Here is a 17,187-nt window from a genome sequence, read left to right as displayed (position 1 = left end):
CTTAGATTGAGAACATGTATTGTACATCCTGGCTCTGTTCCAAAAAACTGTCCTCAAGAAGTTACATAAATTTCATTTTCATGGTAGTCCCCAGTGTTGGAAGTCTTTCAGGCCACTCTATCCAACTCCTCCTAGTATTTGTAATTTAATTCTGGGTACTTCACTTTACAATATGAACAGAATTATGCTGTGGTAAATGTGCAGGTATGTGGTCAAGCAGCTGATGTTAAAAACTTTATCCACTCTAAATACACGTTGCAGGCTTCCTTCCTCAGTTAGATTCTAATTCTTTTGTGGCTTCATGGGGAATTTATCCAGTGCATCTGAATTTTTAGAAGCAACATCCTGAAATTTCCTTTTGCGTTAAAGCTCACGTGAGTGTGTGTGTGTGTGTGTGTTTTCTTCTCAACACATGCCTTTTGTTATTCCCAGAATTTATATGGGAAACTGCATTATTTGGAAAGGTAGAATAATAATACCAGTTATTTCTGGAATAATAGATGTCACATCTGCCATGTCCTGGGCGGTAAGGATGAGTGTGTTTCTCTGGTTTTAAAACCTGAAGTTATTGCCTTTTTTTTTTTTTTAAGATTTTATTTATTTGAGAGACAGACAGACAGAGATAGCGAGAGAGAGCATGAGCAGGGAGGAGAGGGAGAAGCAGGCTCACCACTGAGCAGGGAGCCCAGTGAGGGGCTCAACCCCAGGACCCTGGGATCATGACCTGAGCCGAAGGCAAACGCTTAACCGACTGAGCCACCCAGGCGCCCCTGAAGTTATTTGCTTTTTTGATTGAACTCTGGATGGCCCCATCTAACCAGTTTGAGCTCCACTGGCTTTTATTTCTGTTGTATTTGAAGGAGGAATCAGGAAATTCTATTGGGATTACCCATTATATGATTATGAACTATTTAAATGAGATAACAAGGGACATACCACATATACTGCTATATTTCAAAGTGACGTTTTTATGCTGTCTGCTCTCTCTGAGCCTTTTCATGTGTCTCCTTAATGACTTTTATATATGAGACAGCTGAGGGGAAAAAATGTGACTCGCTTTCCCAATCTGTGCTTCCTTCGGCATTTTACCGTGCATAAACATGTCCGAATCTGATTAAAAGGTGCGGGGCCAGAGGGAGGGGAAGAAAGAGAGCACGAGTCTAAGCAGAGCACCAGGCTAGTGCTGTGGTTGCAGGATGACACCTGTTTCCAGGCTCTGTGCAGGAGCTTGGCATAACATTATAGAATGGAGCAAACTCACAAGAAGTTAGTCAAGTCAGGATGGGACCTGATAAAGTGCCCATGAGGAGGGCTAGTCAGTGCTGCGGGGGGGACGTCATTGTGGACTGATTCCTAAGCTTCCAGGGCAAGAAAGAAAGGCTTCAAAGACAAAGGGAAGACTTGCCCTGTGATTTGGTCCTGAGTAGCAGGGAAGAAGCTGGTGTGAGCTGCCCCGCATCCCCGATGCAGGCATTTGCAGTCCTGGATTTGAAACTTGGGAGGAGAGGGGAGGGACGTAAGGGCATCTCAGGACATTCCCACTGTCCCCACTCAGAATTAGTAGCACTGAGCATTCAGGGGGTAATTAGGGATTTTGTGCCTGAGCACACACTCGCAAAACTTGGCGTGACCCGGCTGTGCATCCACGGCCAGTGAATGTTAGTAACCACTGTTCCTTTTAGGTCATGATTTTCTGCTTGATGAAAAGTTGTCTGGCTTGGTGATAACATGCCTAAATGCGTAGCATGCCTGTTTTACCTATTTTGAGGTAAATGAACCAAGTTGCAGTCTCATATTTTCGATTAGTGGCAGCAAGAGCTGGGCTGAATTCCATTCAGGTTCCTTGGATTAAAAACGTATGCCATCACACAATACATCACCAGTTTTTGATGCAGTGATGTGTTGTATGGTGACTAACGTAACATAATAAAATAAAATTTAAGAAAAGAAAAGAAAATCCACTGCAAGATTCTGGGGGAAAAAAAAATATGCCATTTTATTTGCCCACAGTAGTTTCAGTTTTAAAGAGAGTCAAGCCTTACCCATACTACTTCATCTTTTTTTAAAAAATTTTTTTATTGTTATTACATCATTAGTTTTACGTTACATCATTAGTTTTAGATGTAGTGTTCCATGATTCATTGTGTGTGCATAACACCCAGTGCTCCATGCAGAATGTGCCCTCCTCAATACCCATCACCAGGCTAACCCATCCTCCCACCCCCCTCCCCTCTAGAGCCCTCAGTTTGTTTTTCAGAGTCCATCGTCTCTCATGGTTCGTCTACCCCTCCAATTTCCCCCCCTTCATTCTTTCCCTCCTGCTACCTTCTTCTTCTTCTTTTTTTTTTTCTTAACATATATTGCATTATTTGTTTCAGAGGTACAGATCTGAGATTCAACAGTCTTGCACAATTCACAGTGCTTACCAGAGCACATACCCTCCCCAGTGTCTATCACCCAGTCACCCCATCCCTCCCACCCCACCCCCCACTCCAGCAACCCTCAGTTTGTTTCCTGAGATTAAGAATTCCTCATATCAGTGGGGTCATATGATACATGTCTTTCTCTGTTTGACTTATTTCGCTCAGCATAACACCCTCCAGTTCCATCCATGTCGTTGCAAATGGCAAGATCTCATTCCTTTTGATGGCTGCATAATATTCCATTGTATATATATACCACATCTTTATCCATTCATCTGTCGATGGACATCTTGGCTCTTTCCACAGCTTGGCTATTGTGGACATTGCTGCTATAAACATCAGGATGCACATACCCTTTCGGATCCCTACTTTTGTATCTTTGGGGTAAATACCCAGTAGTGCAATTGCTGGATCATATGGTAGCTCTATTTTCAACTTTTTGAGAAACCTCCATACGGTTTTCCAGAGTGGCTGCACCAGCTTGCATTCCCACCAACAGTGTAGGAGGGTTCCCCTTTCTCCGCATCCCCGCCAGCATCTGTCATTTCCTGACTTGTTAATTTTAGCCATTCTGACTGGTGTGAGGTGGTATCTCATTGAGGTTTTGATTTGGATTTCCCTGATGCCGAGTGATGTTGAGCACTTTTTCATGTGTCTGTTGGCCATTTGGATGTCTTCTCATACTACTTCATCTTTTCAGACAAATGGACACCTGCCCGGGAATGGAGAGGTGTATCAAGAAAGGCTAGCACGTTTAGAAAATGATAAAGAATCTCTCGTTCTTCAGGCAAGTGATTTTAAAATGCTGTTCTTTCTTCATGACATATTCACAAAGGCCATTTTAAATTGGGATGGCATATTCAGATGCTTCTAGGAGCCACTAATAGAAATAAGTGCGTAGGCCATCTGTACACAATAGGGAGTGGTGGGGACTGTGGCAGCACAAGGGTATGCTTACCCTGTCTAGAGTGAGCAGCCTGGACTCTCTGATGACAGACACAGTGTCATCTAAGCTGATTTTCTGATCTGATCTGTCATCTTATTTGATCTGATTTTTTTTAATATACAGCACAAATTGCAATTTTATACTGTAGATATTCATAAACCTGAATATTTCTGAATCTGAATATATTTAATTTTTCAACTTTAAAAATGATACCATGAGCCAAACAGAACATGAGTGAGTAATGGAGTCTGGTTTAATGGCTAAATTTGAGCTTTCCTCTTCATAATGTTTTAAATGCATGACAAATATTTTTATTTTGGTATTTTGAGCTAACTAAATTGCAGTAGATTTACTAGACTGGTGATCATTGGGGAAAAACCCATGTTTTCTTTTTTTTTTTTTTTAAGACTTTATTTATTTATTTGACAGAGAGAGAGCGCGAGAGAGGGAACACAAGCAGGGGGAGAGGGAGAAGCAGGCTCTCCGCGGAGCAGGGAGCCCGATGCGGGGCTCGATCCCAGGACCCTGGGATCGTGACCTGAGCCGAAGGCAGACGCTTAACTGACTGAGCCACCCAGGCACCCTGACTCACATTTTCAATAAGCACCAAGGATAAAAGACTAATCCAGTGTCTCCTTGTGGATCTTTGAGTTACATCTTAGATTTGAACACACTTGTGGATAATGTAATCAGGAAAGATCTCATGGAATTTGAATTCCCTGGGTCCTTTTCTTTATTCTTCATGAAGTATCAGACTTGAATAGTCCTTGACAGCTTCTCTTTCAAACATAACTCCATTTCCTCTCTTAATCTCTAATACTACTTCCCACTCCCATCCCATTCCCCCCAAAAAGGATGATCTGTGCACATGCTCTCTTGCATATAATGGTTGAAATGATGTTAACCTATAAATACAAGGTATTGCATATCCCCAGTCAGCCCTAATCACCTTAAAAATTGGAGGCCTCAGATCCATAAGCATCACTTAAATAAGATTGTGAAGGACTGCTGTCTTACCCACAGCATTTCTTTTCTTTACAACCAAATGGGGAATGACATCATTCCAGTTTTTGTTCTATTTAGAGAAATAAAAGTTTGTAGTGGGACCCAAATTCTTCCTAATCTATTGCATATTTTGCTCTTAATACAGGTAAGTGTGTTAACAGACCAGGTAGAGGCTCAAGGAGAGAAGATTCGAGATTTGGAGTTTTGTCTTGAAGAGCACAGGGAAAAGCTGAATGCTACAGAAGAAATGCTGCAGCAGGTATGTTCAGAAGCCTGCACTGAGGTGGAATTTTCTTGCTGACCTGTTTGAAGTGCTGCATTTGTATGTCGTGTTCACTCTGATGCAGGAATAAAGTTCATGATTCACCTAGACTGGCATATTTTAAGCAAAAACCTAGAGTAGCAGGGTCTCAAAACACATGCACACAATAGAAAGTAATTAGAATCTGGAATAAAATATTGATAGTACTGTAGGTAATTTTAATGTTCTTCTTTAAACTTTGATATGGTTTCCTAACCCCCAAACACGAGCATATATTTTATGATTAAGAAAAAAGATAGGTACCATATATGACTTCTACTGGGAAAAAAAAAAAAACCAAACTTGTAATGTACACACACACATGGTGCTCGTGGACGAGAGGACCTATAATATAGTGGATAGGGTATGCACTGGAGGGAGGCTGTTTCAGTTTGAGTCCTCACTCTGCCATTTCCTTGCTATATGACTTTTGGTAAGTTCTTAACCTCTCTGTTCCTCACCTTCCTCATTTGTCGAACAAGGATAATTCGTGAGTTATCTTTAGGAGTTTCTACTTTATAAGGTTGTTTTGAGGATCGAGCCACTTAAAACATGTCATCATCAGTGTTCTCTTCAGGCTTAGCAGCATTTCAGGTTTATATATATATGTGTGTATCTATATAATGTACGTCTCCCCAGTAAGCAAGCGTACATTTAGTTCTCAATGAAGGTTAACTGAAGCAAATAATTTTTTCAAATTTTATCTGTTTAGTGATTAATCTTTACCACATTCCTGACTTGATAGTTACTGCTTTGCAGTTGTGAGACACATCCGTATGTGTCTGTTTATAATAAAACAACTTTTGAATGTATCTCTTAAATTGTAACAGGAGCTTCTAAGTAGGACATCCTTAGAAACTCAGAAGTTGGATCTGATGGCTGAAATATCTAACTTGAAGCTAAAACTGACAGCTGTAGAGAAGGACAGATTGGATTATGAAGATAGGTTCAGAGACACCGAGGTAAGTGACAGCCCCCCCTTTATATACATATGCGTGTGTGTGTGTATATGTCATACACGTATTTCCAGAGCAAGTTGAAATTCCTTGTAGGCGTGAGGGAGAGGCAGCTAATTACTACATGCTCTCGTTCATCCATGCTTCTTTTTAAGAATAATCTTTAATTACATTGACTTTTTTTACATTGACTATCACTAAATGCTCATGGAAATATTTATTGTGAGACTGTTGATGTGAAAATTTTTTTTTTTTTTAAGATTTTATTTATTTATTTGACAGAGAGAGGCGCAGCAAGAGAGGGAACACAAGCAGGGGGAGTGGGAAAGGGAGAAGCAGGCTTCCCGCTGAGCAGGGAGCCCGACGCGGGGCCTGATCCCAGGATCCTGGGACCATGACCTGAGCTGAAGGCAGACGCTTAATGACTGAGCCACCCAGGCGCCCCTGTTGATGTGAAATATGAATCCTTTCATTAGTCTTTAGAAATAACTTTCAACTTTATGACATTTGCAGCTTCTCTCTATTCATCTGTCTGTCCTTCTGTCCATCTATAGTGGTTTTCTTCATTATGAAAATAATGGGTTTAAGTGTATCACTTTACTAATAGCTCTCTTTAAGTTATACTGATTATTTGCTATATAATAAGTAGGTTTTAAAATGCATACAGAGAACATGCTTTCATTATATAATCATAAAAATCAGATTTTTAGAGTATTTCATTTGGCCTTCTACTTTTGGTCTATTCCACACATAAATCATTCCAAATAAATAAAGCTCACTATACTTTTGTGAAAAGTACCCATTTCTGTGGTTAACCATGCTTTGTTCTTTGTACTGTTTTATTGTTAATCTGGGTCTTTTATTTGCTTATTATTTGTTGTTGGGGAAAGAGAGCCTATCCATTTGAAATGTTTATTTGGAAAGAAATATGAAGAGCTGCAGGACTTTGTTATCTCCTAGGGGTGTCTCTTCTTTTTTTCTCTCTTTTGTTTCCTCGGTTGGCATATGGAGAGTTCTCAGACTGTATTAGAAAGTGGGTACAAGGAAGGGGAGAGGAGAAGAAATCATTTAAATATTTTCCCCCTCTATTTTCATTTCAAGCCAACTCTGTACCATCATGATACGAGATACATTACATATGTTCTCCACTGTATGCAAGTCCTACGTAGACTGGATTTAGTGAGATTAACTCCATTGCTGTTTTCAAAATTAAATTTCCTGCCAAGGACGGAACTCTAATGGAAAGTCTCGGCATATGTATTACTTCCTCAGCAGCAAAAGGAAATCCCTGACTTAGTTCACGTTTAATCTTCTAAAGCTCTTTGTCAGTCACCTATATGAGCATGTTTCTCACTTGATTGAGACTAGGGCTCTTAAAACAGAACTTAGAAAGTTACCCAATTTCTCTAAAATTGTCCCTTTTGTGCTTTCTTGAAAAATCTGTTTGGATATTTTCCTCTTTTTCCTCTCTCTCGTTCCCTGACCCCACAGTTGTGATAGAATTCAGTCAACAGATGGACAACATGCTGTGGAGCTTACTCTGGTGCAGGGAAAGAAGTTACAGTATTCAGGTCCAGAGTTGGCCTTTTCCATTGTATGCATAAAGTTTAGGGGGAGTCTTAACCTGCAGAACTGGTTAATTTGGATCCAAGATGTTAACCAAACAATGGGACTAAATCGAAGTGGATGCATTATGATTTTTTTGTAAGACTCCAGAGCAATATTTACATCTCTTGAGTTTGTCTGTGTTTTTAAAAAAGATGTTATTTATTTGAGAGAGAGAGAAAAAGAGTGCACTCGCGTGAGTGGGAGGATGGGCAGAGGGAGAAGGGAAGAGAGAATCTCAAGAGACTCTGCGCTGAGCATGGACCCTGTCATGGGACTCTATCCCATGACCCTGAGCCGAAGAGCAAGTCAGAGGCTTAACTGACTGAGCCACCCAGGCACCTCTGTCTGCATTTTTTTTTTATAAAACTTTTTTTTCTGGTGCTTCCTTGCTTCACTCATGCATTTTCAATCATAAGCAAAGTGATCCTGTCATCAAATTTTCAATAAACTCAATCCTTGATAATTTTCTAATAAATATTCAATACTATTGGTAAAAAATAATATGCATACCGAGAGATTATAAACTATAATCTGATCAATTTTGTTACATATGACAATAAATAAAATAGTCCTCAAAATTAAAACTGAATTGAATATGCTCATTTTCCTATTCTTGTTCCCTTAATAAAAATAAAATGTTTGGGGGGGCGCCTGCCTTGCTCAGTCAGTAGAGCATGCAACTCTTGATCTCAGGGTCATGAGTTCAAGCCCCTTGTTGGGTCTGGAGCCTCCTTTTAAAAAAAGAGTTTCCCTGGCTGTTTCATGAATCCAAAATTCTTTGTCTTAGAACTTTAGATTATTTGGAGATTAATTTCTAAGAAAATATTGGAATGGAGAAGAAATATAGGCACTTCCTAAAGATTAGGGGTAAAAACCTTGAAATCCTGGAATTTTGAAGACTTGCCTGTCCCAGGAATGGCTGATAGAAGATGCTTAGCATTATTCAACAGTGCCCCCTTCTGGTAAGAGTACAGATGCCAGAAATTGAGTTTTCTGTAGAGCCTGAGTTTCTCTGAGAAGGAAAAGGGAACAGTAACAGGGATTTTCTTTTTAAAAAGAACTGAAATTCTGATAAGAAATTAGTTAGAAATAATTTGAATTCCATTTTTTTTAAAGTTTTGTATCAAGGAGCTATTTTCAGATTTTCCAGCTTGAGTTATTAGGGGAAAACAGGACTTTTTTCAGGTTGGAGATTTACATTCATAGTTACAGTGTTGCCACAAGGGATATTTGGGTAGGGCTTTTTTTTTAAGAGAAAAATTATTTCAATTTATAATTCTGTTTTCTTCAATTACTTCTTTTTTGCAAATTGTAACTATTTCTTTTTTTTAATACTATTTTTATTTTATTTATTTATTTGACAGAGAGAAAGACAGCGAGAGAGGGAACACAAGCAGTGGGAGTGGGAAAGGGAGAAGCAGGCTTCCCTCTGAGCAGGGAGCCCGATGCGGGGCTCGATCCCAGGACCCTGAGATCATGACCTGAGCCAAAGGCAGTCGCTTAACTGACTGAGCCACCCAGGTGCCCCTGCAAATTGTAACTATTTCTAAAAAAAGTGGTAAAATAAAACAATACGAAATAGGAATTCAAAGCTGCTAGCCATGAGAAAGTGGAAAGATATATATTAAAAAGACCAGGCAGATGAAGGAAGATCACTAAGAATTCATAGTATGCAAGGATGATTAATAAATGGAAGGTAAATAAACAGGAGAAACTGACTTTTTCCTTAGACTTGAATTCTGAACACGTCTAGAATGTTATTAAATGATGTTAAACAGTTCCTGACCTCAAAGGAAAATAGATATTCCTTTACTGAGACGCTGTGTTAATAACAATTATAATAGGGGTGCCTGGATGGCCCAGTCGGTTCAGCCTCTGACTCGATTTTGGCTCAGGTCAGGAGCTCATGGAGCCTCGCCTAAGGCTCCGTGCTCAGCGGGGAGTCTGCTTGAAAATTCTCTCCTTCTGCCTCTCGCCACGTGCATGCACATGTGTGTGCTCTTTAGAAAAAAAAAGAAAATAATTATAACTAATGAGTAATTATGATACACTACTGTTAAGTAATTATATAATTAGGAAAGGCATCCCTGTCCCTATGTGTGAATCATTACGCATAGAAGTTTAGTAAGAAAGGTTTATTTCTTCTAGTGTTGTTTGTTTCTTTTTGGTGGCATTTTTGTATAATTCTGTCATCTGTTAAGTTGTGGCTCAGGAATAGAGGACTTGTAAAAATGAGGAATAAAAACACATTAACCTTTGGTGGGGTCTTGATGGCTTGTAGTAAAAAATAAATCCTCTCCACAGTATTTGAAGTTGGTATTGTGTGGCATTCTGATTCCCTTTTCCTACTGTCTGGGCTCTGGACAGAAATATGTTACTATTTCTCAAAACACTTAGACAAGTTTTACAAGCAAATTATTATTTTTTTTAAAGTGGAAGTAGGAAAAGCATCTGGCTGTATTTGTATTATGAAAACCTTAAGATTATTTTCCTTTTCCTATTCCAAATATAACATTATATTATGACAATGTATTTGTAAATTACAGGGCCGTCATCCACCTTCAAGTTGAGAATCCTTGGTTTAAAAGATTCACATTTCAAAAAAAACAAAAAAAGATTTAAATTCCATTCCATTCTCCCAGACTGGGTTGATGAACAATCTATATTTTTGTTAGACAAAGGAAGAAATCATAAAAATGTTTTTCATAAATAATCCACATATCACTGAAAAGGCCCTAAAAGTAGATGGCTTTACTAAAGAAAATTTTTCTAGTTAATTTTAAAAGATGGAATCTATATGGTGATTTTTAGTCCAGGAATAGCTGATGATTGATGGTACATGATTAGCTACCTTTCTTAATCAAAATTGAAAGTCACCTTTTAACTCTTAATCATAGGAAACAAACTGAGGGTTGCTGGAGGGGTGGTGGGTGGGGGGATGGGGTAATAGGGTGATGGGCATTAAGGAGGGCATATGATGTAATGAGCACTGGGTGTTACATAAGACTGATGAATCACTGACCTCTACCTCTGAAACTAATAATACATTATATGTTAATTAATTTAAATTTTTAAAAATTACCTTTTATTTCCATAATCCCATCATTGTAGGCCAGAGGCATTGAGAATTTAGTGTTTTAACTAGAAAGATGCTTTGGGTCTCAGGGAGATACACGTTTATTTCCATTTGTCTGATCCAATTCGTACAACTTGAACTTAGACACTGTCGACTTCATATCTCCAAGCTGCTATTTTGGCATAGATAGGTGTGTTGCCACTTTCCTAATGTATTTCATTGTTTCTTCTTTGACAGGGGCTAATGCAAGAGATCAGTGATTTGAGGTTAAGAGTGAGTGAAATGGACAATGAAAAACTTCAGTATGAAAAAAAGCTGAAATCAACTAAAGTAAGTTTTCTCAAAGGCAAAAATTTGTAAACACATGACTCACTTATCTATGATCGATAATATAAGTTTTCAACTCAATAGATGATAAAGAAGGTATTTTACAAGTGAATGAAATTTTCCCCCAAGCTGGAGACCTTCTTGAATTTGGACACCACTATTCTGAATAAAAATCGGGGCTTTAACTAGTCTAGTAAAATATAACCTGTTATTTCTCTTAGTTAACCTAACCTCCTTTATAAACCGATACTATTTTCTTGGATATTTAGGCTTGTCTTTTTCTATCTGTGGTTTCTTTCACACCTCTGTCTCTCTACCAGTCTTTAATGGCCAAACTTTCTAGCATGAAAATCAAGGTGGGTCAGATGCAGTATGAAAAGCAGCGGATGGAGCAAAAATGGGAGTCACTGAAGGTGTAGTAGACTTTGGGTACTGGGGTCCTGGGCCTGTTTGCTTTCTGGCTTGTGCTGTTTTGCCGTGATAGTGTTTTTAGTAGCATGTGCATTCATTGTGTGTGTGTCATCTATTTTTTAAAAATACATTTAAAGCTGATGAAAGGGACAGTGAGATCCCTGTTTTCAGAAACATATTAAATAATTAATGAAAAATAATAAAAGTATTCATTAATAAATTAGATCTCACCCTCTTAGAGTATCTGAGACCCAAGCATATGGTAAAATAGTTGCAAAAATGCCACCTGTGGGGAAAAAAAAACTATATCATGGCAGTGAGTTGAAATTACTGCTTAAAAGAAGCTTCTTGCGGGGCGCCTGGGTGGCTCAGTCGTTAGGCGTCTGCCTTCGGCTCAGGTCATGATCCCAGGGTCCTGGAATCGAGCCCCGCATCGGGCTCCCTGCTCAGCGGAAAGCCTGCTTCTCCCTCTCCCGCTTCCCCCGCTTTGTTCCCTCTCTCGCTGTGTCTCTGTCAAATAAATAAATAAAATCTTTAAAAAAAAAAAGAAGCTTCTTGCCAGTGCTACTGAAAAAAAATTCCCTGTACTTGGGATCCACGCCTATCATAAGTAAAAAGTATAGGGCCAGCTTTCTTGTTTCATTGGAGATCTTCTCATAGTACTAACATAATACATACATTTAGAGACTGAAAATAAAATGTTTATCAAATATAAAAGTACATTTATTAGCACTGCATAGCTTTATTTTCTGTGTAAATACAGCCAGCAAAATTTCAGTGCTAAAGCTAATTCTTCACCAAAATTAAACTGAAAATTAAAACATTAGTAAATAGAACACTGGACTGGAATCTTTAATAGCTAGGTAGTAAAAAAGAAGGGGGGGGTTCAAATCTGTTTGTTAAATCTTTTTTTCCATTCTTGTAGGAGCCTCTGTTCTTTTATTTTGGTGATAAGGATGAATTACTTAGTCCCATGATTTGCCTAACATTGTTCATCACCTGCTACCTTACCCATTAATTAAGCTCTGCCTTGTCCAGGGAACATGAGTGCCATCTTGAAATACTAAATAAATCTCAGTCAAGTCTTAATACATATTTTCCAATTTGCGTTTTATTTTGCTTTTAGGACACTAAGTGTCTAATTTGATTATCATCCTTGATTAACTTGGGGAGATTTTATTTAACATAAGATTTAAACCTTAGGGCTACCCTGGTCCTAATTATACTTGAAAAGATTTTGTTTTAATTCGGTCACAAAGAAACTTGAAACACTATGCCAGAATTATTATACATTGACCTTCATTAATTGTCTTGCTTCCTGCTTCCCATTGCCACTGTCTGGTTTCTGAAGTCTGCATCTAGATTCCTATCGTTTTTTGTTTCATTCCCAAAAACTAATTATTGATTTAAGAGTTAACATGCTCCCTGAATAGCCTCTTTTAGTCATAATCTACTGTTTTGAAATGAATTTATCGTTTGTAGGACGAACTGGCATCTTTAAAAGAGCAACTGGAGGAGAAGGAATCTGAAGTAAAAAGGCTACAAGAAAAATTGGTGTGCAAGATGAAAGGAGAAGGGGTGGAAATTCTTGATCGAGGTGGGTACATACATTTGACATTTGTTCTCTTTGTTAGAATCCTTCCTATGCAACCCTCTCTCCCTTACTCCTTTACATCTTTTACATCTGCAAAAGAGCCCAGTGTTAGCCATGTGTCATTTCAGAGAAGGGGGAAGGCTAGCAGACATCAGCTAAGCCCAGGACAGCAGAGACTCCTCGGAGACTCTTTCCTGTGCCTGGGGATCTATTAGCTTCCTCTTCAGCAGCTGGAGAAGGGCAACTCTGTACTTTATCGGGTGTTTATTTTAGATTACTAAGTTGTAAATTCTCCCAAGAGAGTTCTTGTTCAGATCGTGGTACAAGGGAGTGACAGAGAGCATTAAAAGGAACAATTATTGTGTCCCAGGATTATTTCCCTCTGAACTGAACGTGAAACAGCACGAAGTAAGAGATTTAGAAACCTTTCCTCTTGAGAGAAGAGAGGAAAAGACTTTGCATCTTTGGAAAATCAATGAAAATTTCTTATAATGGATTGAGCCCTCGACCTGCTAGAAAGCAAAAATAAGCTAATTCTGTTTTTTGAAAACGTGTGTGAATTTATCAAAAATTTTTCTCGTAATTGAGGAGGTTTGTTTTAAATATTGTATGGACTGTAATTTTTAATGTATGTTATACTTGATAGAAAATAACTTGAATGGAATGTGTTTTTTATGTTATATTTGGAAATATAAATGCACGTAACACCTGACAACACTAGGTTCGGTTTAACCTTTCCTTGCTATTATAAATCACTGTGGCATGCAAGCTACCAAAGCAGCTTCTGATTCTTTTGAAACAAAAAATTCCATTTAGTGTAGCTTTAGTACACTTTTATATATCATGTGAACATTGGTAACCTCACAGTCTGAACAGTGAAGGGGTTGAATTAGGTTACCTGTGATGTCTTTCTTGGCTCTAGAAAACCCTGGCTTTATATCCCTGTAGTTGCAATTCCCTATGGATCAGAAAGCTCAAGTCATCAACCATTGAAGGAAATGGATTTTTTTTTCCTTTGTGTATTTTGGCATATATAGAATTGTTGTTGTGTGTTTTTTTGTTTTTTAAGTAAGCTCTACATTCAACGTGGGGCTTGAACTCACCACCCTGAGATCAAAAATCACATACTGTACCAACTGAGCCAGTCAGGCACCCTTAGAATTGTGTGTTTTTAAAGGACATCCACAGTTAGGTCGTGTTTTGGGGTTTTAAGAATAAAATGGAATTATCGGACTTGTGGCCAGAGGATGTGGTAGATTAGTGGTGCCCAAAGATGGACACTGGTCTGTGAACTGCTTGTCACCAACACACAGCCAGATAAATACAAGGGTCGAGAGCAATGTTTAGAAAGTTCATGGCAATCTGATGTTGGCAAAACATCTAACTGTGTGATTAGTGGACTCATCTCATTAAACGGGGGATACACTGTGTCAGTGTCGTTGAATTTGAGTGGTGAGTTTCATGTGTCCTAAGCAGTGTGCTGGGCACGTTCAGGAAGGCCATGTGTTGAGCTGTAACAGAAATGTAAGAACAACCAAATCATCACTAACGGTATTTTCACCACGTAGAGCATAAGGAGTGCTTGTACTCCATAGATCTAATTTTAATATACAAGAAAATCAAGGTTCACAAAGATGAAGTGAAAGAGGTAGGAGCTCAAATTTAGGTCTTTGGATGAATGATATTCTCTTTCTAACCTTACACAGAGCATAGTGTATTGTAGTACTATTCCTAAAGTCACAAAATAGTGTTTAATATTCAGTTTTTATAGGGTTAGAGTTTCTTTATTTTAGGTTAAAGACTAAATAATATTGCTTTTAAAATATTTATTGTTGTAAGTATATACTAACTTCCAATTCGATGGGTTTTCCTGCACAGATGAAAATTTTAAAAAGAAGCTCAAAGACAAAAGTAAGGTTTTTGGTGTATTTCCATCAGCCTTTACATTCACCAAAAGTACTACTTGGACTGTTCTTTGCATGTGTTTTAAAACATTTCTCTCACCAAAGATGTGAAGTTGCTTCATCGATAAGCTCTCCATTTCTTCAGAGTGTACAAAATAGAGTGTACAAAACAATAAAAACAAAGAGTAGAAGGTCATTTTGCTAATTTTCTGATTCAGCCCTTTGGCTCCACAGGATACAACAGAGCACTCAGAGTAGTGGAAGCGAGAAGCATTTTCTTTGTAGTTCAGGAGACAGAGGGTCAGAAGAGAAAGTTACTTTTCAATGTCTTGTAGCCCACTTTTTCACTGATATCTATCTGTTAGGAATTAGACACACCCTCTCAGTGTTACAAAAGAGATTGTACCCAGGCTGATTAACAGAACCCAGATTATATAATATCGTAAAGATAAGTCCTTAATTAATAGGTTCTTCCCTCCAGATATTGAATTCTTAAGTCAAGAGAATTTGGCACCAAAAAAAAAAGGCAGTTTCTACAGAATATACCTTAGTTGAAAATGTTATATCAGTGGTGAGCAATGCACCACTATTTTAAAAATTATCTTAAGTAGTAGTTTTTTGTTTGTTTTTTTTTCCCTCAGAAGCAGGTAACCTTAGCTTGTTTGAGTTTTTTAAATTTGTGATTTCATTTTAGGTTGGATGTTACATCTTAAAATATTGGTTCTTTTATTATTAAAGTAATGTGCTTTTGTATTTGTCAAATTTTAAGCAAAAATCACATTTTACCTTACTTTGGCTTTACATTTTAAAAGTGTTGGAGATGATGTTTATAGATGAAGCAAAGTACTTATTATCCTTCTGTATGGAACCTACAACCAGCTTCTTAGCATGACTACTCCTATAAATGCCACATTCCATCAGGCTCTTGCCATTCATGTCTCCATCTTGGTTAAAACTGAGTATCATTTTCTTTGCTTATGTCATCATGTACACTCTTCATTGCTTTCCCCCACTGCTCTCTAGGTTTTTTTTTTTTCTTTTTTCTTTTTTTTTTTTTTTTTTTTGAAAAGTCCGTGTTTTCGTGGTTATGGCACTGAAATTTCACTTTCAGTGTTCTCATGAAGATTTTGTTGTTGCCTCAAGAGAGGGTAGTTAGCTCTCTCCCTTACTGTTTACTTTCTGGAGTGATGACCATTCAGGTGATATGGAAAGTGTTCATTTTTCAGATTTTCCCCAAAAGAGGATATGGATGGTAAACGTTTCCTTAAAACATTTCAGTCTGCAGACTCAGCCTCTTGTTATTGTCACACACATTAACGAAACTGACTTCTGATGTGATGTTGTGATATTTTCAGATATTGAAGTGCAAAAAATGAAAAAGGCTGTGGAGTCTTTGATGGCAGCAAATGAAGAAAAGGTATCTAGATGAAATTAAAGTATTTATGTGGATGTGTACCACCATTTTGATCATTCCCTGCGTTTTTTGGAGATATGTCAGTTTGGAAGAACATACCCTCCACCCTACTGAGGTGGAGGGACAAGCATTCTCCCTTTCTGCCCTCGTGTGCCCGCTCTCGGTGGTGGCAGTTGTCATTGTGACTTGTGTAGAATGGGGACCAGCAGCATTGGCTCCACTGAGAACTGCCTCCCCCTCCTCCCCATGAATCTGGAAAAATGTACAAGCCCTCAGATCATTTCTTTATATTCAGGTGGGAAATGAGAGAAAGGATACCATCCATAGGGCATGCATTCTGGGCCAACATGAACTCTGAAAGGGGTTGCCCTTGACGACCTCAGCTTCATGATGGGGTTGATGTTATTCCTATTATCTCCTTCACACTCCTGGATTCTTTCACATCAGGCATTGTCTCTGTTCTCCTGAGAGGTGAGCTAGGAGAACAGAGGTATGGGCACTGGGAAATCACATATGGCCCTAGGCTCTGTTTTAGCTACGTTGGCCAAACGCCAAGGTCTCCAGGTTCTTCACTCCAGTTGCTTCATTCTGCTTAGAGCAGGGAAACAGTGACCTCTAAAGCAAGGTGTTTCTTCACGGCCTACCTGATCAGCCATATATCCAGCTGGCATCAGCAGTCATGTTCAGCTCCTGTCATCAGAACTATTCCTACCTCATGTTACTTAATGAATAGAACAAGAAGGCATTTTCCCAAGAAAAGAGTCATTTCAAGGAAGTAAAAAAAAAAAAAGCAAATGCCAAAGAACTTTGTCTTGATCTTTTTCTCTCATCCTGTTTCTTTCTCTAATTCTTGTCTTCTCTGTTTTACTTGTCTATATATTTTTGCCTTTCATTCTCTTTATTTGCTCTTTATTAGGAAATAAACTCATTGTCCCATCCGCCTACCCATATATAGGTTTCTTTTTGCTAGTCTTTCCCACTGTGGAATAAAAAAAGGAAAGTTATTAATTAGCAAGGGGCCCACGTAGCTTTTACTTTTTTTTTTTTTTAAGATTTTATTTATTTATTTGAGAGAGAGACTGAGAGCAGGGAGCCTGATGCAGGGCTTGATCCCAGGACTCTGGGATCATGACCTGAGCCGAAGGCAGACGCATAACTGACTGAGCCCCCTAGGTGCCCCCATAGCTTTTACTTTTTAAAAATAATCACTGAAGTTCATTTA

At 38.4% G+C, this 17,187-nt stretch overlaps 1 protein-coding gene across 9 annotated transcripts in view; it reads left to right on the top strand.

The window, feature by feature from the left end:
- Positions 1-17,187, top strand: part of PPFIBP1 (PPFIA binding protein 1) — a 177,747-nt gene that overhangs the window by 129,743 nt on the left and 30,817 nt on the right. For 6 of the 9 annotated variants that reach the window (XM_035028002.1, XM_035028004.1, XM_035027998.1 and 3 more), the window contains 7 exons: positions 3,124-3,210; positions 4,520-4,633; positions 5,506-5,637; positions 10,553-10,645; positions 12,536-12,650; positions 14,526-14,558; positions 15,907-15,968. In XM_035028002.1, coding sequence (XP_034883893.1) covers positions 3,124-3,210; positions 4,520-4,633; positions 5,506-5,637; positions 10,553-10,645; positions 12,536-12,650; positions 14,526-14,558; positions 15,907-15,968 — 636 coding nt within the window. The remainder of the gene's footprint in view (positions 1-3,123; positions 3,211-4,519; positions 4,634-5,505; positions 5,638-10,552; positions 10,646-12,535; positions 12,651-14,525; positions 14,559-15,906; positions 15,969-17,187) is intronic. The other 3 variants (XM_035028006.1, XM_035028005.1, XM_035028003.1) reach the window with 1 other exon arrangement.

This window comes from Mirounga leonina, unplaced genomic scaffold (genome assembly GCF_011800145.1).
Source record: "Mirounga leonina isolate KUSES-001 unplaced genomic scaffold, KU_Mleo_1.0 Mir_201, whole genome shotgun sequence".
Taxonomy (NCBI): domain Eukaryota; kingdom Metazoa; phylum Chordata; class Mammalia; order Carnivora; family Phocidae; genus Mirounga; species Mirounga leonina.
Note: the sequence above shows the minus strand (reverse complement) of the source record. Positions and strands in the feature narration are given on the sequence as shown.